Raw genomic sequence first — 22,373 nt, forward strand, 5'->3', positions numbered from 1 at the left:
ACTAAGTGAATATTTGCCATAAACTGGTTCTCTAGATTACCTGCATCGTATTCAAATAGGAAAAGGCGAGGGGACACTTTTTGCAGCACAAATGGGAAACGGCTAAACTGCTAGCAACGTATTTATGCCGGCCCCGCGCAGAATGACAATGACGAATTCTCTTCCACCGTCACTTGAACGAACTAGATCGCAATATCGGGGTAATTGCAGTAGCAATGCTATACTTAAAAGCGTCTCTCGTAGAGTTTGGGGATTTCCAGTTTCGGTGGTCCAGAGATGACTTTGTCAGAACGTGTGATCACTGGTGCCTTCGGACGTTTTCGGATTTCGATCATTTTTGTGGAAGTCCTGAAAAGTACTCGTCTGATAGAGCGAGTATTTGATGATTTTAATCACAGAATAAAAACAAAGTTACTCTGTCCTTCAGGAAATCATGCTCTAAGAATTTGAGGAGCGTTGCTGCGCATCGATGAACATGCAGTTGCGATCTGGAGAGACTTGTAGTCAACAGGGTAAGAGTGTAAATTTCTGTCTTCAAATATTTGCGATAGAGGTAAGATGATCGTAGGATATCAATAGGCAAGATCCACATTGCTACTGTTGTACACTCTAGGACAAATGACAAAGTATTTCAGTTGTTTCGCTAACAAGTTAGAGATCACATGCTTAATTTCCTGACGCAGTGACTACACTCTACGTATTCTGTCTATTCTAAGAGGACTGCCAGTTGTCGGCTTATTTGAAATCATGGCCTCAAAATTAAACCGGTAGGTCCCGTACGTGCTCAACTAGGTTGACTAACATTGTTTGTGTTGTCATCCCTGGCAGCCAAACACTCCAATTTGACAAATAACTGAAAAACAAGGGGCCAATACCGCCCTATTTGACGTTCGTGTGGTTAATGAACAAAGATGAACGGACCCGTATTAGCAAAATGCCAATCGCAAGTTGCAAGTCATCTGAACGTCTTTGCCGCAAGCGTGCAAAAGTTCGGCTATTCATTTGTGTCGGTGCAGTGGCGTCATTTGCACGACACACAGGTGACGCACACACCGAACACTGTGTAACGAACACAATAACTCAACTCATATAAACAGAGACCTTATTTTTAGTTCATACTGTGCACTAACGTCAACCGAACTAGAATGTATGATCGACGGTTAAATGAGGATGCGATAAACGCCCATAATGAGTAAGTCAATGCGACTGTTAAAGGAGTGAAAGTTTTGAATCAGGCTCATCGTTTACCTAATCAGGGAAGGGGAGATATGTGACGGTGTTCAAACAAAGGGCAAATGGACTTAGTTTTTTTTTCTTTTACACAACACTTCATTGTGAGTAATTTGGAAGTTCAAAATTAACTTTAATGTTTTATGTTTATGGACAAACCATTTGAACTCAAGACACTGATTGGGAATTAAACGTTTACAGCGTGACTGAACAGTTCAGTGAATGCCCAAAGTCACTCAAATTTCCTGTCTAAACACCAATCTTCAGCTTAGAAGTTGATGATTTTGATAAAATTCCAAGGGAAAACTGTCATTAATGGCCTTGAGAAGAGTTCTTCGATGACACTAGATCGACCTCGCTTCCCTTTGGTCTATGCGGCAAACTAATTTCTTTAATTTCCAAAAAATTGGTTTAGTTTCAGTCTCCATAAGTATGCGTCTGTGGTGGACTCCTCGACCACGAGTTGTAGTCACTCCTGCTTCCCATAACTGAACCGTTCATTTCGTTTCCCAATACGAGCTGTTGTGCTGGCGTACGGAGTTTAATTTTCATCTCTGTTTAAGTCCAACCAATTGTTAGATATTGCAAATCCCCTATGACCAACTTGGCACTATTATGTCGGAGATGTCTCGATAAAATTATTGATGTGAAATATCAAGTACCGTAATTGATGACAGGAAAGCCCAGATACTTTTAACTTCAAAGCAGAGGTGCGAGCAAGCTCGGTTTGTATGCGTGAATAAAATTTCTTTTCTATGTGCGCTCAACTGATACAGTCTCCTTCGTGTTGTCCTTCAGACAACTCGCAATGGCCACTCCACGAATTTTCCAAAAATTATCTTACGGAAACTGCGTGAAATTGTGACATAAAATGGTTTGATACCTGACCGATGCAACCCACCGAAAAACGTCAAAGAAAGAGCCAATTTCAGGCTAGGAGTAGTTTGGTGTGGTCCTTTGAGATTTCTCCTACTTTTTTTTAAAAAAACCAAGCTCTGTCGCGCAAAAGAGGTAGCCTTATACGTCTACCAAATTACGGTCCTCTTGCAGATAAAGGGAGAAAACGCATTAATCTTATATTCTGCGCTTTGTCAATTGCATTACCACTGAGCTTTTTTCCTGGGGTCTCTCGGTGTTCAAAAACATGATTCTAAAATGTGGATAACTATTTTAGTCCTTCTTCTGAGGAGGGACAAAATGCAAGGACTAAAAATGGATAACCTCTCCTAAGCAAGTCACCGCGTCAAGGGAGGCTTGCATGATCCGAAAAAACAGCGATTTTTTGTGGAGAGTCATAACGTACTTCAGTAATACGGCATGGAGAGTGGACATCATTATATGCCGTTATTTAGAAGAATGTTTCATGCTCTGTCCATAATGCGATTCTAGTAAAATCAAGGTTGCCATAGAGACTGATACCCAGGATCACTTCTACAGCGAGTGATTCGCCTCTGATATCATATACTCTCAGTGATAATGTTATTGGACAGATAACACTAGTAAAGAATATTGATAGCTCCGGTTGTGACGTTGGCCGTCCGTTTTCTCAGCTCAGCAACTACACCATTGGCAAGAGAAGTAACATACATGACATGTGTCCCATTGAAAAACATAACAAGCTCCCTGTTTTTGATGCCTGAAAGTAGATCATGAAGGTTTTTCCATGAAATCAAATTTAACCGACCTAGACACGGTACATATTTGTGGTTAGAATCTCCCAGAAATTGGTCTATCGACGGTTTCCGTACTGAGGTTGGTTTTAAGTCTCCATAAAAACACATCCTCACCTAGAGTGGACATTCCTCTTCAAGCTTTTTGGACGGACCAGTTTGGTTTATTGTAAGACTGAATTAGCTGACAATGAACCATTTGGTCTCTTGAGAAATTCCATTACTAGCTCTGTGATCGAGAGCATCTTCAGAGAAGCTATACCCCTGCAGTTATCATCCATCATTGTTTCCGATTCCCTTACGCTCAAAAAATTCGCAAATGGATGCTAGAATAATATCAGTAGTCTAGAGTGATGTTAGTTAATCATCCTAAGCGCACGGAGCATGTAAAATGCAATTCCGGTTAAGGCCAGTCATTATAAAGTCAAATGGTGTACATTTGGTTTTGTTCCTCAGCGTCCAATAATTAAAAGGGTGTCTTGGATTTATCATGTGCCAGCAAAGCGGATGATCACCCGCGCCACAAAGACTAATCGGAATTAGCCTTGGAAGTGCATCTTTCAGGAATTTTCCAAGTTGGACCAACTGCCTTGTCCCAATATTCCTGGTTTGGTATATAGAGATTGTACTTATCAATTTTAGTTGTCCACAAAACCTGTACTCAAGTAAATTTCTCGCCATGAGGAAACAACACACAAGTATAGGGAAAAACAATGACAAGACACTAGTACATTCTTACTGAAACCATGATTTGTAAACAGAGCGGATTTTACTGAGATTTCTCCTTGCGGTCGAATGAATCATTTACGTGGAAGGCTAGAAATGCTCTGTCGCATCGCAAAAGCGCTGTCGGTTAGACAAATAGCTGATCTGTTGCCAAAAACAGTGACTTTAATGGCTTAGACACATTTATTCCGAGATGCGTCGGAGTTTGTAAATGCAAGAGTCAGCGCTTGTGAAACTAATTGAAAAACTTCCGCGCATTTAAAGCCGGTTAACCTCCCTCGTTTTGGAAGCACCATGCTACCAAAATTTTTGTTCATGTCTGGCGTCTCCTCTCTTGTGTCTTCACAGAGCCATATATCACTAGATAATCGAGGGTTCTCAGAATAAGGTCCACAATGAGAGACCCCCTCAGGATTACCAAAGATGACGTACAGATTCATAAATTTATATTCCTCTAGGTAGCTAGGCAGGCTGTTACTCACTAAAATGAACACCTCCCTGGGTACCTCTAAGGATTTATATCCGTTTGCTTACAAACCTGAATGAACAGCTGCTGCCCCCTCAACTCATCAGATTTTGAGAAGTCTGGATAACCCAAGGAAACACATTGGTGTTTGTTTTCCTAGGTTTTCAGTAGTTCAGTTGATTTACCTAATCCAAAATCTGTAAAGGACTGATGTGCTCTTCAATCACTTTTATGCGACTATTTCACTGGACCCAAGCAACATGTACGTATTGGTGGCAAAAGAACAAATATGATTGCAAGCGAATCACGATATGCCTAGGAATGTTGTTCTGAAACCTTTTCTTCTTACCTTTTATAACAATTCTTTACATCTGGACAACTCAAGCTAGGTGACAAAATTTGCTGACGGCTTCAACCGGGACGAGGCCTGTTCTTTAGCCGCAGATTCTAAGCTGTTCCAGCAGGGAATAATTGTTAATCTCAAAGCACTTCTCACAATCTAAATTCAGGCAATCTCCTCGAGACTTTGTTTACACTCCGAAGCGGTCAGCATCTGAATGAGTTGCGACCACTACGTTCTCAAACCATTGTCGACGGTTGTCGCTTAGCTCAAGTAAGATGTAATAGACGACTCAAGGTTAACTCATCCTCCATTCTGTCCTGGTGTGACGATGCAGATATCCTATTCCTGAAGGTTAGACTGCAAAAAGTTTTAACAGATGGCTGTGTGCTCCACTTGTCTGCATTTCTTTAAGCGAAACCTTCGTTAATGCCACGTCCCTGTCTATGATACTCTGTTGGCCACCCGAGGTTTTTGTGAACTGTTGGAATTTGATGTCGTTGTGGAGAAGAATTCTGCCCTTTTGCGGCAAGCCATCACCCATTTTCTCTAATTAGACCTTGATGAATCGGTATATCAAAGCTTTCCAGAATTTTGTCGCAATATTTTACGATCTCTTCCACTTCCTACAAAGCTGTCTAACACATCATCTACTAAGGATTATTGACGTCCGCTCCCTTCTTCTTAGAAGGTTGTATTCCCGTTTTATGAGTGTGAAATTTTAAAGATTTCACCTCTGAGAACCGAGTTGGCTTGCATTCTCCGGTGCATTCGTCCCGGTTGTGTTTGGGTAGTTTTTTCCCTACCTATTTACTACTTGTGTACATGCGTGAACACTTGTACTCAATATTTAAAAGATCGTAAGAACCCAGCAACCAGTAAAGGGAACTTTCATTCCATTTGTAGAAACAAGGGTATGACCAAAGAATGTTACCTTACTCTCATTTAAATCAACATCACTCAACTAAGACAATAAAAATGTTTTCACGGGCGTTCTCTAAAGGTTTTCCGTGCCAATCTGTAGCCATGATGAATAGAAAATCTTCTGTACTGACGAAACCAGCATCATACGGAAATATCAGACACGTTATACATGAAGTTATTATATCAAGCCCCCTTTAAATAACAGAAATAATAGCAAAAGAAGTGGAGGTCATCGTAAAATAACTTAGAACGGTGTTTTCCCTGAAACGTTTGAGTGGCTCAGCTTTATCCCCACAAGAATGACATTCAGTGACTTTGGAAGTATTATATGGTTAGTTAGATGGGGGTGGAAAATGGGATTAAGTACTGTATGAAAATGTCTGTCACCATTGTGGTCGCGGCTTTGTTTCTTATTTGGCGTAAAATGTCCCCCCGATTGGCACAGGTACCCCAAGACAGTTAGATCATTTCGAATTTTGCGTTCATTTTAAACCCGGAAATTTGATTCATCATGCACTTTGGTCGGGCTTAAAAGACATGAATTCTGGTGCACGATGGGCAAAAAAATTCGGACGTTGCGTTTGGTTTCGAGTTTGTCAATCAGTTTGTGTCGCACGTTTATTGCAAAATTGCTGGACTCGAAGTAGCAGGTGAGTCTCCATTTAGTGTAAAAATGTACACGGTACTGACATAAATCCAAAGCGGTACAGTTCGAATATATGGTATTGTCGCATCCTAGGTCAGGTTCAGCCATCTTGGAGGAACTGAAGTTAACAAGCTTATCTGCAACAAACTTGAGAAACGTTCGTTACTATGACCACTTCCCAAACCCGACCCGGTGCGCTTTCACTAATCGTTCGAGTTCATCAGCTGTGTTTGACAGGCGCGGTCATATTTCCCTGAGTCTCTCTGAGCAGTGCTTTGTATGGATCAAAACAAGTCATTACTTCAACACTATCCGCAAAATCGCTCGTGCAAATGCCCTTATTATCGGAAGACTGAATAACTCATTCCAGCTTTCGGCAAGATGAACAACACAGCACATAGTTTTAAGAAACCCACCAGCTCCGTGATCAAAATAATCAATTCTGGCTGCGAAAATTGCCCTACGAGAGAGCCAACCTACTCAGTCTCAGATTCATGTTTCTGTTGATGAACATATTGAAAAGTGACGGTATTTTCAGAGTCTCATTCTTTATCCAAGCAAAACGTTGAAAGCAAAAACAACACACTAAACCGCATTCTAGGAACCTCGAAAATTTCCAAACCCGATCACAGTTATTGAGTCAAATAGCATAAAAGTGATTCGCCCAACAGTTTTTTTTTGTTTACAAGTAAGTTCTGCAAGAAGCGTCTGCAGTGAGAAAAGTGTGGGTTCGAGCAGGCTACTCAGGAAATGGTAATTTCACTTATTTTCTCACAGTAATGGAAAGTAGAACATTGTAGGCACGTGAAAACGTTAAATCCCGTCAAATAAATAGCATATGATTCGCCCAACAGTTTTTTTTGTTTACAAGTAAGTTCTGCAAGAAGCGTCTGCAGTGAGAAAAGTGTGGGTTCGAGCAGGCTACTCAGGAAATGGTAATTTCACTTATTTTCTCACAGTAATGGAAAGTAGAACATTGTAGGCACGTGAAAACGTTAAATCCCACTTTTGATGACGCCGGTATTTCTATACCTTCAAACAGCCACTAGAATAACCTCCAAATTATTTCAAGATCCGGCTAAACTGGTGGTTGGTTCCGTAAGCAGTGAGCGTACCGCTATCTCAAATGAACCTAAGGGTCGAGACCCGAATAACCTTTTGTCTACATTTGTTCTCAGCCCTTCGGCTGAAAGGGATGAAGGCTAAATTCCGAGGTTTCCAATGTGCTCGAACTTTGGCAAACCACAGCTGGCGTCTACATTTTTCCAAAAGTTACCAGTTATCCGCATGCATGCTTAATGACGGTCAAGTAAAAGTCAACATCATCATCGACAACATGACATCGGTGTTCAACACGGGTGCTTCACTGCCGTAACACCGATGTTCCACTGTCAAGCAACAGACAGACAACCAAACTATGAAGTTACTATGGTGTTCCATTTGCCTTAGAAACGACTCGACATTGATTTGTAATTCGTATCCAACCCAACCTAAACGTGATCTCTTAGAAATGTGAGCTTTGATCCTTCGATATTTTGAAAACTAGTGAAATGATCACCACTGAGAGAGAAAGGGGGCAGCATCACAGGTGTATACACAAACCAAAAGTCAGGCACACGTTTTACTATCCAGTGAAAAAGCCTTTCCACTGAATATGTGTGGTGATTTTGTTCAAATTCCAACAGCGACCTCGAGATCGCGCGCTGTGAGGACGTGTGCTCGTTACTTCAGATCAAATGAACAAACTACGACAGATACCTTGATCTGACAGCCGATTGACCACACATATCTGTACGTAAAACGAGGCATTTGATGCCAGTGGCTCCAAAAATCTCGAGCTTTTCAGTGAAGACACGTAAATCTTATTTCACTTTAGAATTTCGAAACGCTAAGCTGTGTGATTCGTTCCATCAAATGAGCCAAAAAACGAGATGTAACTATCAAACTTCCATATGCGGGGTTAAGTACACTGCTGGACAGCTGCTCATTCTTCACCTGTTAAGTGTTCATACTAGTAGCCGGAAAGTCGCGGGTTTGAAACTCCATTGATTTCTCTGGAATGCATACTGTTGATGAGACTGAAAAAGGGTGACATATATGTACAGTGTTTCTTGGCTTTTTAGCACGGATTTGTCTTACTTAGAGGACAATATTTCGATTGACAACTGCCAAATATCCTACCACTGCCAACAGTTCATTTCATCAATCGGAGATTTAATGCTTCCGGTAGTTAGTTACAACAGGCAGAGTGTGGATGAGCTAACAATGTCTCTCTGTTGGGGGAGATAGTTTCTGTTCGGCTCCAAACGTACTAATTGTTTGCAAACTATTTGGATTTCTTATGCCCTGATCAACATTGCTTCAAGGAAAAATAACAGTTTCTTGCTTAGATTACATAAGAACATGGCAAAAGCCTGAATAGAATCAACTAGATTTGGAGACGAAAATCGATTGAATCCAACTTAGTCTGACCTCCGGTGGTGTTGCGCTGCGAGGTGTCTGCTTCACGGAAAAATAACAGTTCCTTGCTTAGATTACATAAGAACATGACAAAAGCCTGAGTAGAATCAACCAGATTTGGGGACGAAAATCGATTGAATTCAACTTACTCGGACCTCCGGTGGTGTTGCGCTGCGAGGTGTGTGGTGACAGGTTTGGAATGTGCCTTGAAATGCTTTGAAAAAGACGTCGATGACTTTACAGCGAATCGTACTCGGTGAAGTCGATCAGATTGTGTGCTGTGTGACATCTGTTGGAGTTGATTAACTAAGCCTTTTCTATAACATCATTTAGATTAGTGTTCGTGACATTTTATAGAAGAAAATTATCGAAAGCACTGGTCACAAAAGACAAATTTTGCAAATGGAGGCGTCAAAGCAGAAGCACGTGAACCCGTAAATGACAAAGGTGGCAGAACGTTCACTGATATTGTGGGCGACAGCAAAAAATCCATCGGTTATTGAGACCAGGCACCATTCAGTGCCTCTGTAAGTGAACCTTAAGTTCGACTTGAAAATTCCACTTGATAGTGTTTGGTATAGGTTAACTTTTAAAATGCAGACACACCAGAACTTCTTTTTAAATTGCTCCGGTCTATTGGTTGTCATGTAAATAACTATTTTTTCTAGTTTTCTGTTGGCTTACACGAGCACGTGAACCCGTAGATGACAAAGGTGACAGAACGTTCACTGATACTGTGGGAGACAGCAAAACATCCATTGGTTGTTGAGACCAGGCACCATTCAGTGCCTCTGTAAGTGAACCTTAAGTTCGACTTGAAAATTCCACTTGATAGTGTTTGGTATAGGTTAACTTTTAAAATGCAGACACATCAGAGCTTCTTATTAAGTTGCTCCGATCTATTGGTTGTCATGTAAATAACTATTTTTTCTAGTTTTCTGTTGGCTTACATAACTCCCTCTCCTACATCTTCATTCACAAGTTGGTCATTTGGATAGACAAGCTACTGGAATGATAAGGCTGATTCCCGCACGTGCGTTCACAACTCTCAGTCGGCCAGTAAGCGTATTAAGCAAGATAAAGTTGAAACCTGATTCACTCTCCCGGGATAAAGATAAATATCAGATATAGATAAATATCATTCGAAATATCAAAGAATGTACTGAAACAAATATGACACTTACCACATGCAACGCTATCAACAGGACGTCTATTAGATAGGCTATCAGATACTTGACGGAGAGTTGCCGAAGAATATAAACTCCAGTTGAACGTTAAGGGTCGACTTCTTCGGCGAGGTTTACTCGTCTAATCTCAAACTCAGCATTTTCGTACAAAACAAGCTGCCATCGGCAAGTAGCGCAGTGTGGATACCCAAAGATTAATAACTTATAACCATACATTCAGTAAGTAGTCGGAGAAAATACAATCTAATTAACACCCATGTAACTTTACCTCCTCCCGATTGTATTTAATGAAAGCACCCCCTTTGAAATGACCAACAACCTTCAGAATCCAAACTTTCCTTAAGCTGAACCGAGATTTCTCGTTCGTATTCCAAAACGGGTCGGCGGACGTGCATTGAGTCAAAGTTGGTCTCAGTACTGGTAAAAGGATTTGGAATTTCCTAGACGCCACTAATTTAAACCTAAATTCGACTGTGAATGTGAGTTTTGGATAACCTGAACAAAGATACTCCAACTAAGGCGCCTAAGTAAAATTACACGAGTGTCTTGGAAGTGCGAACTTTCTAATTAACATCTCCACAGTTAACTTCAAGTTGTTCACCATCCATGAATCAGTTTTTGTCAACAGCTTACTCTTTGTTATCTACAGTTGGTGTCCCTAATTCATGGTCAGCGTCGACCCCTGGTGCTTGCTGAGGCGTGTTTGGATACTTTAACAAATTATCAAAGTGCTTGGTGTTAGAGACAAAACATCTTGATCAAATTACCTCAAATGTGGATCAGAAACTCACCAAAAATTACGAGACACATCGTTCCCATCCCGCCAGTGCACGCCATGCGTTACCGTGCTTGTTTGCACCGTGGTTACATTGCAATCTTATCTCTTCCATCCATGTTCTCTTTCCTAAAAAACTGCTACTTAACCGTCATAAAAGTCAGGTAACGTGATGAGATGAAAGACTGGGGAGAATGAGATAGGTGATATTGATTCACTAGTACCATCACTAATTGCAGTGATAGTGATAACAAAGTTATTCTACATGCTGACAGGCTTAAAAGCACAATTCAAGATAGTTTTCCGGCAGTTATTCCCAAGTCGAATATAAAGCATTTGTGATGAAATCACGTTGTTTATTGACCTATATTTTGGTCGAAAACAGATGAATGAGAAGTGGCAGCAATTGCCACAAGCGCCAAGAATTTTCCACGGATTTAAGTGCATTCAGTTCAAAGTGCATCGTAGGGCTTTGAGACACATGAAGTTTATTCCGATTCACCTGGTAACAATCAGCTTTGGCTGACTGCTGAAAAATGAATGCGTCAATTTAGAATGCTCAAAAGGGACACCTATAAATATTTCGTCAATGAATTTCAAAACTCTGTTGCGATAAACATTTGTCAGGTTAGAAGAACTTTACCAACGCAAGTTACTGGCAAATATAACAGTCACACCAAATTGTAGACCTTCAATTTCCGGTTTCATACAACCCTGGACCGTTCACAAGCCATAAAGCAGGACGAGGAATTTCTGTTCTCTGCGATAACAAAATAAACAATGATTGTTGAGTCGATCTTATCTTAACTAAAGGCTAAATTGCATCCCAAGTGGAACCCTTTTTCATGTTATCATTCATCAACTCCATAAATAGTGTATTCCACTGGAAAAAGCAGAGGCTAAGTTTACGGTAAGCACTAAAGTTCACTCTATTTCCTCATGGCTACGGTTTCTTCACTAAAAAGCCTACGTTAATAAGTGCAAGCATTTATCGTTTAATTCTTTACACTGTTCTCATCAACCTCTGTCTAAGCTTCTATCTTTGACCCACGAACTTACAAGTTAGATAAATCATCTGTATACCGAAATACGCTCCACCTTGCGGCCGGGAATTTTGTTAACATGACATCTAGAGAGTCATACTTTTGGTTCTTCCATGAGGTGACGTACGCCAGGAGACAGAAATGGTTTCAAGCTTGGCAATTCAACAACAGTTAATGTGTTAAATATAGATAGCTCTGGGGTGTTTACTAATGGTCGATCAGGTGATCCTTGATCTTTTCGCCGAGCTTGGCTACTGACTTGCAAATGTTTTGTCCCCAGACGAGGAAACATCGTCAGTGCCCAGTTGAGCGGGTGCTTACTCTGTGCCTGGTTGCGTTTATATGGTTTGATACATGTTTCATATCCCGTCATTTGATTGTTTGGTTGGCATATACCTTTTCTCTGGCGGTGGTAGTAGTGAAGGGAATAAGGCTTTCGCTGAAAATGCCAAGTGAGCAGTTACAAACTACTAGACAGGGAGCAAAACTCTCATATGCATCTTGTTTACAAAAAACTGAATATCCATCTTCTCCTTAAACGCGTCTTTCTAAACTTTCCTGGATATTCGTTGACTGTTGCTCAAATCCAAGCGAATGCTACAAATCGATTCCACAAATTCCGCAATAGACCTCACTTTTCAAGAGATGCAGTGTGGATTTACGAGGAAAACATACTACTTACATGCCTCCCCATCAGTAGTATCGCCGTTACACCAAGAAAGATACCATATCTAATCGTTTCGCGGGTGTTTACATCAAAGCCTAATTAGACTGATTATTCTCATTGAAACGACAATTCCAATTTTCCACGACTATAACTTGTGTGGGAGATATATACATATATATCATTATAACGAAGGTCAGATCGAACTTTCCAAGAGACCCAAAGCGGATTTACGAGAAGAAATACTACCCCCATCAGTGGTATCACCGTTAAAGTAGTAGTATTGATGTGTTTTTTGATGGCTTTCTCAGTGGAGTGCCATGCCTTCATGAATTCTTACTTTGTTCTCGCTTGAGCCACTATGAGAATGATCCACCAGTCGAATTTGTGTCCATCTTAATCTTGGCGCACGGAGACGAATGAGAATTTGCTATGCCTCTTTGTCGCTATGCTGTTGGTCAGAGAGAATGGCAGGCGGATTGTCCGGCTAATGATCACAGATGCATACAATCGCATTAGGAAGTACAAGAGAATAGTCAGTTAACAGTAGGCAACCTGTGTCAGGACACTGGGACCCAAATTTCTACAACGAATCAGCATTGCAAGAGAGCAATAAGCCAGGTCCGCCGAAGAAAAACACAAGAAAACCTGTCGTGAAAGCAAATTCGTTGGGTTAGTTGGTAACGGAGAAAAGGACGACAACCAGGATGCTTGGTTAATGACCCTCTCCAACAGACAGCTCACAGAAGCAGAACAGAATGTTCTAATCAGAGGGTTCAATTACAACACCAAAGACGGCACAAACCTAGAATAAGTGGTTAGTCTAGAGGCAGCTATGAAGTACATTCAACATGATGAGGACGCTCAGCAACATCTCCCGAACTGGTCTAAAACGGGACCTGAGTTGCATTCTGCTATTTTGTTGCGAATCACCACAGCGAGTGGTATATAACTATAAATTTCTAACTCCGAATGATTCGAGTTCTTTATGGAGTCTTGCTGGATTTGTTTCACACACCCAAAATACCGTTCGGCAGCCTTCTTCAGCTACTAAAACTGAACTTTGTGAGTAATGGGACAGTGGTGCGTTCTTCACGAAAATTCTCAAGAATTTTTACATAAATCTCATCCAGAAAGAGTTACATGGTTTTTCCCATTTTCAAAAAAGAATTCAATGATTTTGTGCATAAAATCATGACTACTGTGTCTACGCTACAAAGCCATCAGCTGTGTTCTCGCAACAAAACAAAATTGCACCTGTAGTTTCTATCAGAACATCCAAATAACTGCTTTTTTTAACACAGCCCAGATGACCCAGGAAAAATCGTCGCATCAGACTTGACAAGCATCAAGGGCGTTTTAAGCCCTTATGAGGATTTCCAATCAGATCGCATATTTGATGGTGAGAAATACTGTCTCTGATAGAGGCCGCTTTCCACAAGCTCCTTGTTGCCTTTCATTAGAATATCGACGATTTCTACTCTACAAACAGTAGTAGCATGATGCTGGTGGACCACTATGGGATTAGCTCAGATGAGGAGCGGATGAGTCAGGCGATCTCATGCCTGGCGCTTGATTGGTTCCACTGCTGACCTCTGTTGCTTTGCGCTTGTCCGGAATTAGAGTTGGGCTAGTCCAATGGACTACGTGAATTTGGAATGCTAGAATGTCTATAAAATTCGCAAGTTCAAAATTAGAGTGTAATAGTAATATAAGGCGAACTACTCGTCTTCCCATCTACAAATCAGTTTACATTTGGTTCAACCTCGTCTTTAGTATCTCTTGAATTCTCGGCACCTTCAGTTACCCACTGCAGAGTCAGTTGGTTTATATTTTTCTCATCTTCGGGGAATACTTTCAAGGCTCTGCAGGCCCGACTTCCGACACGTTGCTGTCGTTCCGTCTCCCTCTGTATAGTGCAACCGACGCTGGCACTGAAAATCGCCACAATATAAATATTTGTCTATGTTGCTTCTGGCAATTATCCGGGACGTTTTCCGTTGTAACGCGGTGGTTCCCACTGTAATGCCGCCTGGAGACCCCAGGCTTTTTAGAGTGTACAACAGCACATCACAAGACAGCAGTGTGATCCAATAATCCTATGAAGTTAAAAAGGTAAGTAAGGCTAGACAATCTCCGGTCAGTTTGGTGCCTGACATCATGGCCGAACCAACGTTTTTTTGAAGTAGCACAAAGTTAAATCATTGACTCTACGCATAGTGCTAGCCAACTTCAATATAATCATGCGTAGGGATATATTATTTCTTCACCACTCCTGCAATAATCGTCCCAGCAAGGGGCTATCCGGCATCTAAATGCTTTTTCTTCTGGCTGATTGATGCAATTCACGGCAAAACCTCGTTTGTTTTCTCCTGTAACTCCAGGTAGCTCTTGTCTTGCCATCATTTGAAAAATGGATACTGCAGACTTCACCAAACCCACTGAAAAATGATATTGCTTGTGTACTTGAATAGAAACAAGGGAATTATTTGAGACGTGAATTCAGTTGCAGACTAAAGTGGTTATAGCGGACAGTTCAAGTGAATTTCGTCTGAATCGCTCGTTTATACTAAGTCCCAGGCGAAGCGAAACTGCTCGTATGCTAACAAAGAATTTTCAGCAACCTTACAAGTAGGGTTTCTTCAAGGGCCATACCTTATTCTTACCATGTTTTGTCTGAGATGGGTGTGTCTATTGGCTGGATAAAAATGATTTGCGGTGAATACTGTCACTTAAGTCGTACAACTCGAATGAACTGGATTTGTACCCGCCTAAACCACGCAAATCAACATCCACTCTGTAGTAAGCCTACTTAGATGACTTAGTAAAGGGGACAGGCCTACGTTTAAGTAGTAGCCAAGACTGAACATAGTCTTAGCGTCCCCACATACTGAATTACATGTGGCCCCAGTAAACTGAGTAGTCACCACAAAATCTGAATAACTGTGTAGGACATCTGGATTACGCGGTACATGGCAGTGGTTCCCGTTGATTTATCTGAAACGATTAATGGCTGAACCCCCTGCACGCCGTAAATATTCGCACCTGAAACCAGTATGAAAAGCGGTGACGTCATACAGTTAAACGAACGGAATCTTTGTGGATGCTAAGCGATGGACTACTGTATGATGTGTGACGTGCAGTACTCAATGTGATACAAAATAAATAAACAAAAGACAAAGAATGTTGCAGCCATATCACCGTTTGTGGCCCATATTCCATGTTATGTGGTAGAAGCATGAGGGCTGTGATTCTAACAGGTTGCCCAAGACGAGCAAGAGCAGTCGACACGCCGGGGTTGGGTTTATACTACAAACCTTTCGGTTGGTAATTGTGCACCTTATCAACCGAATCATCCAGAGCTTGGTATAGCGCACAGTATGGACAAAACACGGACATCGGAAGAACAAAATTCTGTCTGTTGTTTACGCAGAAACTGAAAGCTCGACTCTAGGATCGGAATCGGTAAGTAACTTAAGAATTCCACAGGCGCTATATTAGTTATTTAACCTTATTTTGGACACTTACACACCACCGTTCTTCCAGCCTTCGTTTATCTGGAAACAATAGAATTCCGTCCTGCCTATCCCGGAGCCCTTTTGGTGACTGAATCAAGCAATGTCAGGTTGCAAGTGTCCGGAGCATACATAATCCGGCAAAAGTCAACTGTCGGACTGATTGTCCATTAAACGGGTACAAGAAGAAACCGAGGATAGCGCATGAGCTGTAGCTGGAAATCGTGATGAGCATCGGAAGTTTATGCAAGGCGTCCGGCTATGATCAGTTTGTTTCCACGTTTTCTCTATGCAGCCCAAAAGCTCCAAAAATTTCTTCATATTATGCACACAAAGACTGGTGAAATTCTGATTATACAAGCGAGGTTTTAAGAACATACGCTTAGTAAGTATCGGACATTAGTAGTAGATGATACAAACGATGCTTCCCTGCTATCAGCTCAATGCAAATGAACGGGCGACGTCTGAATGGGATTTACCGATAAAGTGTTCACACCATAGGACGTCTGCGCATAACAGAAAGACAACTACTGCACTGAGTCGAACAGGATGCTACAATCAACCCTTTAGCACCGCATTAAACTCGAGGAAATAGGGTCAGGCGGCGAGCATGCATACGTCTGTCGCAACCCAACAGCCAGCCTAAACACGATAAAACAACGGATATCGTTATCGGCTATCTGTTATTTATGGGAAAACCGGCGTCATTTAGGTAACACGCCACCCCTACTGTATAGAATCGCTCAACTTATATCCAGAGCCACCCACAAGTGTACCGTCAATGTAGTGACAGATAGCCCAAATGTACTCCATTACGCTGGCACTAAATGATCCCGTGTGGTGACAATGCTGGACGGGCAGCCACTTGAAAATGAGGCTAAACTCCCCAGGTTTTGGTCCTCCGAAACTTTAAACAGATGTTGAAGTTCTTCCAAATACCGCAAATTCTTACGTTCCAGTTCTTCATCTCTGTTCAGCAAATAACCGCTGTTTTGTGATGCAAGCTTCTGCCATGAGTTTCAGGTGGCCCAACCATTTCATTTTACCTTACGGGCGCCGCGCAGTTAATGCAAGTGAACTCGGTCAAGTACCAAAACATATTATCTGTATGGCTTCCTGGCATGCGACAGTGAAGACAGCGCAACATCTCTATGTGAATGGATTGACTGCAGCAGAATCATTTCTCAAGGCTGTTATGATTGTCTGTTGCGTGAATAGTGTGCTTCCAAGGTGATATACCTCTTGGCTTTCTGTGTCGAATCCCCAGTGCAACAGTATACAGGGAGTTGACTCACACAGCAGTGTTTTGGCCAATGAATCGAACAGATAATTCTCCAGCCATCATCATCACTGTCAGCTTAGTAGCCGCGTACTCGTCGCACAGTGGTTGTAGCTGCCGCAGTTTCGTTCACCGATGGTTTGGAGGGAGTAGGTAGCTGCGAATTGCAGGCGGGAGATGATAAACTGTTGCATAAATCCAGCACTGTCAGTGGGCTGTCAAGTGGGGGGATTGGGAATGGAGCTATGCATTGAAGGCAGTTAGTATACCACCTTCTAAGTAGCACACTGTCTCTGTGAAGGTAGTTGTTGAAGAACGGACAGAGAGGGCTGGATAAAGAGCATAGTCCTGCTTCATGACGGTATTGGTTAGGAATTCGGTCGAGACATTTACAAAAGTTTGTTCTTGTGCTTGTATTTAGGTGTGAAGGGTGATGATGGAATTAAAAGTTTGTCTGGACAACTTAACTACTGTAGAACGATCCACAATGCGACTCATTTGATTGAATCGATGGCTCTGACAAAGTCTAAAAGACAGTCCACAGAGCACCTGCTCCCGTTTACAAAATTGCTTTTGGATTTTTTCGTGACCACCATAAAAATCATACTGCTTCACATGAACGTTTTCCTTCAGAGCGCCAAAAAGTAGTTAGCAAAGCAGAAAACGAGTCTTGGTATAGACTGATGTGAATAGAAAACTGATTCCGTGGGAGTCACTCGTCTTCTGTCGATCCTCTTTCTCCATATAGCCTTGAAATCCTGCTAAGTGTTTCCAACTGCTATAGAAAGGCCTTTCCGGACTACTGCTCTCCCTATTTACAGCAGGTCTTTATCAAATTCAAGATTTACTGTATGTTATGGCAGAGGAGCTATCCACTTCAGATCTGTTGGCTGGATGAGTGGAACTGAAACCTGAGGCATCTAGGCTGCTGGAGTATTCAGCGTTACCCACCGGATTGTTTACATTCGAACAGCTTAAGATACTGGTATCCGGGATTTTCAGTCCGGTAAAAAATTTGTGAGACTGGGGCTGTCCACTCCACTTGACACACCACTCATTGTTTTCCACGAAAGCTTTATCTTCTTGGTTGTGAGCTGCTTTCGGTCCTTTACTTTTTGGATATCGAGTAGTTTGAAGAAGACCAAATTTTCCTCCATTGAGTCAGGTTAGATTTCAATGAGTCATTCCCACCAAATTGATCTTGTCCCTAATCTCGGACTGATCTAGTTTTATCTCTAGTAACTTTGTGAATATGTGTTCTTACTTGGATTTGTGACTTGGCATCTGCTTTAAGATTTTTAAACTTTAAACTTAGAAAAAAACCCTAAGAGGTTTCCTCGTTTTTTCATCCTTCGCACATCCGGCTCGTTATTGATGTGGCATTTTCACAGCGACAGAAAATTAAGCGAATGTGTCTGGTTCTTGGCTGAGTCCACGTGGCAAGCAATATCGGTCGCACAATGAATCATGTGCTTTTTACTGAAAGTCTGCACGTTGCATGAATCGTCAGTAGGTCCCAATCGAAATCTACCCAGTCAAGTCTTCAACGTTTCCCAGCCATTGCCATCCTGTGAAATGAATTTACCCAACACAGAGAGCAGCTCGGAGATGCAGATCTAACGAATCCTTCGGTCGATCGTGGAGTGTGTACTGTTCCTTATTTGTGTGTGTGACGTTTTTGGGGCAGAGGCTCTGATGAAACTAGTCCTTGACAGCCGGAATCGGATGATGTTCATTCTCGGGTTGAGGAAGTTCACTTGATCCAGTATTCTCCGATTCATATGATCGTAAACGCAAATCCGCTTCTGTATTTACGTCGACTTTCTCAGACTGCTTCGCTCCAGAAGAAGACAAAAACAACGCAAGCCTCCCGTAGGTTTCCCTGATTAGCTAAGTTGGTCTCATTTGATGCAGCGTGGCCTGTCCTGTAACCCTACATTGATCTTGCAAGAAAAGCAGTTAGCTTTGCAGGTGTTCTCCCTCCAATAACATCCAGGATCGTCCTCACCGTCCAGAATTTAGGTTGCTGAGGGTTTGTCTCACATTTATTTACAGAACGCATCGTGTGCGCACAGGTAACCTTTCCTCAGCTTTAGGCCTTGAGAAAGGGACTTTTCTGTCAAGTCAAACTCCGTCACAGACGGTAGTCGGGACTCAACCTACGCCGAGAGTTCTGAGACTGGGGCAGGAGAATCTGTTACCTAGTGCTGCTAGACACTGCAAGTGCCTTTTGAGCAGTACTCGAATTCTAATTTCTGAAAATATTTCAGCTGTCATGGATGATTCCCTGGCGGTCAAAACTAACCGATGGCTGATCAGATTGTGCGGCTTTGAACACTGAACTTCTCAAACCCGTCCATCCTTAGGGGAGAAACAGCGTCGTTTCTTTTTTAAATATGGAGATACTGGCCAGGCGGAAGAAATAGCTCACTTTTATTACACTCCTGTTACGGCAAGCAGTACTTTATCACCGCAGACCTCTTCGCAACGTCATTACTTGAGGTATGACTGACCTTTGTGATTTTGTTGTGGTTAACGAACTCGCAGGATCAGTATCGCACAAAGACATCTGGATAACCACTATTCGTACCCCAGCATATCTACACTCAATCGCTCAGTTCCAAATGAAGGGACCCCTCCTATGCTTTCAAGACTCCTTCAAGTGCATTGTGGCTTCTTTTGTCATCACATAGGTTCAAATCTGCAAATGTGGTCATAGTGATTTTTCTTTACGACGCAGATGCATTGATCGTGCTCACCATCAGCCCGACATTTAGCCACGCAGTCGGCTATTGCTCAAACTCCCTAAGAATTCATGTATTGGCAACACCCTCTGCGCCATCGTTTGACTGGGTTCCAACAGAACATGCAACATCGGACCTATTACAGTTGATCATTTTAGATTATAAGTCCGTGAGAATTTGAAACACTGAAGGCCTGGGCTGCCGGCTATTACGGCGACCATGAAAATAGGTGAGTTGGACTGTGTTGGACCGCTTTCATTCGTCAGTGCCCTCTTCGGAAACCGGGTATTGTACTGTTGGGCTATCATCACGAATGTCTGTCGCTATCCCCTTGCAAGTGACGTTTTGTCCGGCTGACAGTGGAAAAAGTACAGTTCGTTTCGAGCATGGCTTTGTCCTCACAAGTTAAGATTTAGAAAAATCTACCGAAATATGTCTCGCTAAACAGTCTACCCGTCGAAGGTACAAGTATTTTTTGAACAAATGCAGACGTCTGCAACATTGTCAGTGAGCTTTGTTGTGTTTGGCTAGCTGCTAGATGGACGTGAAAAAGTTTTGAACTCCGCAGAGTGCTGTGTTCACAGAATAAGTTTTTGCAGTCAAGAACAGAACGAACCAAAAGCTTACATCTGGTCGCCAGTTGCATTTAAATTCCTCTACACCTAATATCAATAAACTGATCGCTTCTTTTGGTAGTGAATTGTTGCTCTCAGAGGAAAATTCACTCGCAGTTGCTTCTTGCGGCCTCATTTCGTCAAATCCATCGTTCGTTTTATCTTCGCCGTGGATTTGGTTGTCCACAATAAAAGAATACAGCACCCTTATATTGAAGGTCAATTTTTGAAATTCTGAAACAATAGATCATGTTCCTTTTGTTGGTCAAGTTAGTTTATCACAGATGCGTATTCCGGTATGCCTTGTACACAACACTTATGTTTTGGGGATATTTTAAAACAGTTCGTCATCTTGAAAAAATTTTATGCGGTATTCAAAAATAAAGTAAGAGTTAATGAACGGATGAAGACAAAAGACTTATCTTTAATCTTGACCATGGTAAACCCCTGGACTTGGAACAATGGGTCGCCATCCCCTGCGTTTCAGAGGATTAAGGGTCTTTGAATAACTTTGTCCTTCCGAGTCCTCATTATCATCAACAACATCATTGTTGACACTGACGCCTCCCTTCTGGTTCCACAAACGTAACAGAGACTGTATTATACCCTGCTATTGATCTCAGAATAAAGTCAGGTGGCTGGATGAAGGAAGCGATGTGATCGGCTTTTTGATCGCTTCTGGAGTCATACAGGATGAAAATGTGGTCAAAGTAGCTTATGTTATCGTACTGGTTGCTCACGATATGAGTAGTTTCTTGGTATAGAACCAACGAGTTTCATTGGACACCAAATGAAATCCAACTTCCTTTTGAGAAAAACCTGCCTCTGTCAGGGAGTACTAACCAACTGCCAAATACAACCAAGCAACAACCGCATGGGTGTAATCAAGTCGGCTGCAAGGTCATGGTGAATATAGATGGGATTAATCCCCTTGATTTGCGGCTATCCTAAAGTTTGTAAACGTGCCAGTACCCGGAAACACATTGAGAAAGACAGCTTTTCCAGTACACAAGCGTACTTCAGAATGATGAACTTCTCAAAAAGTTGGAGAGCGATTTCAGAACAGCTGAGATAACATGCGGCGGCCTGTGATTATCACTGGAATGTCTTAGGTCTAAAGTACAGAACTCAGGCAGAGTAAGATCCATTTGATTCCCAACCCCAATCCAGTTATCACCGATTGTGTTTCTTCACCAGTACCCCTAAATGTTCCTCTAATACGGTAGGATGCAAATGAACGAGATGGTATATGCCTGTCAGCCGCCACTTCCGATCCGGGACGTTTTCAGCCAAAAAATGCGTATCGTGTTGGAACTTTATCATTGCGCTTTTCGCGATAGTCAAAGCATAAAGTGAAGAACCCGTCTGATTGTGTTCCATTTCTACGATCGGAAGTTATTCACTGCACTACAATCTCTTGATTAGTCTAAACAAGTTGGTGAAAACAAAAACGTTGCTTAATGAATTCACTTTTTGTGCCGTAAAGCACGTGAAATCGCATAAAATACGTTGCATCCTACAATACTTACATATTTCCAAAGTAACGCGACTGAATATAACAACGAAGGAGATATTAAAATAAGCCTTAGAACACCTACTGTGTGCTAAGGTCTGGAAGGGTGAGTTGAGGTCAACTCCGCGTCGTGTGTGCATTAGGTGCCTAGCGATTTGATGTGCGTTGGGTGAGGGTCAGGTAACATGCCCTCCAAAGAATATCTACCCAGGAACCTTGGGCTCAACATCTCAGCTTAGACCATCGAACCTGTACTGGAAAGCGATTTGAATGCGCCAACCGGTTTGACCTTTGCCTGCGCCCCGAAAAGCCGTCAACTTCTGTAATTCGACACCAGGTTTGCTCCTCACTGGATGTGCATTCGTCATGGATAGACATTCACTTGAAGAGATGTATCACGATGTATCATAATCGTTCTCGTCCTATCAATAAGGTGTTCTTGAATAAAATGCACTTTGATTGACGGATAATTTAACCACAGGACTTTTACACGGAGCCAGTTGCTGGAACAAGTCAAAGCACCCGGCGAGAACGATATAGCAAAACGTGGGCGGAAGTCTAGGTGCACTGAGATCCC

The 22,373-nt window shown here is 42.0% G+C and overlaps 1 protein-coding gene across 1 annotated transcript in view; it reads left to right on the top strand.

The window, feature by feature from the left end:
* Positions 1-1,135: 1,135 nt before the first annotated feature.
* Positions 1,136-22,373, top strand: part of T265_12716 (hypothetical protein) — a gene marked incomplete at both ends in the record, with an annotated part of 47,444 nt that continues 26,206 nt past the window's right edge. The window contains one exon of the mRNA XM_009165066.1: positions 1,136-1,192. Within this exon, the coding sequence (XP_009163330.1) occupies positions 1,146-1,192 (47 nt within the window). The remainder of the gene's footprint in view (positions 1,193-22,373) is intronic.

The sequence above is a fragment of the Opisthorchis viverrini genome, assembly GCF_000715545.1.
Source record: "Opisthorchis viverrini unplaced genomic scaffold opera_v5_11, whole genome shotgun sequence".
Lineage (NCBI taxonomy): Eukaryota > Metazoa > Platyhelminthes > Trematoda > Opisthorchiida > Opisthorchiidae > Opisthorchis > Opisthorchis viverrini.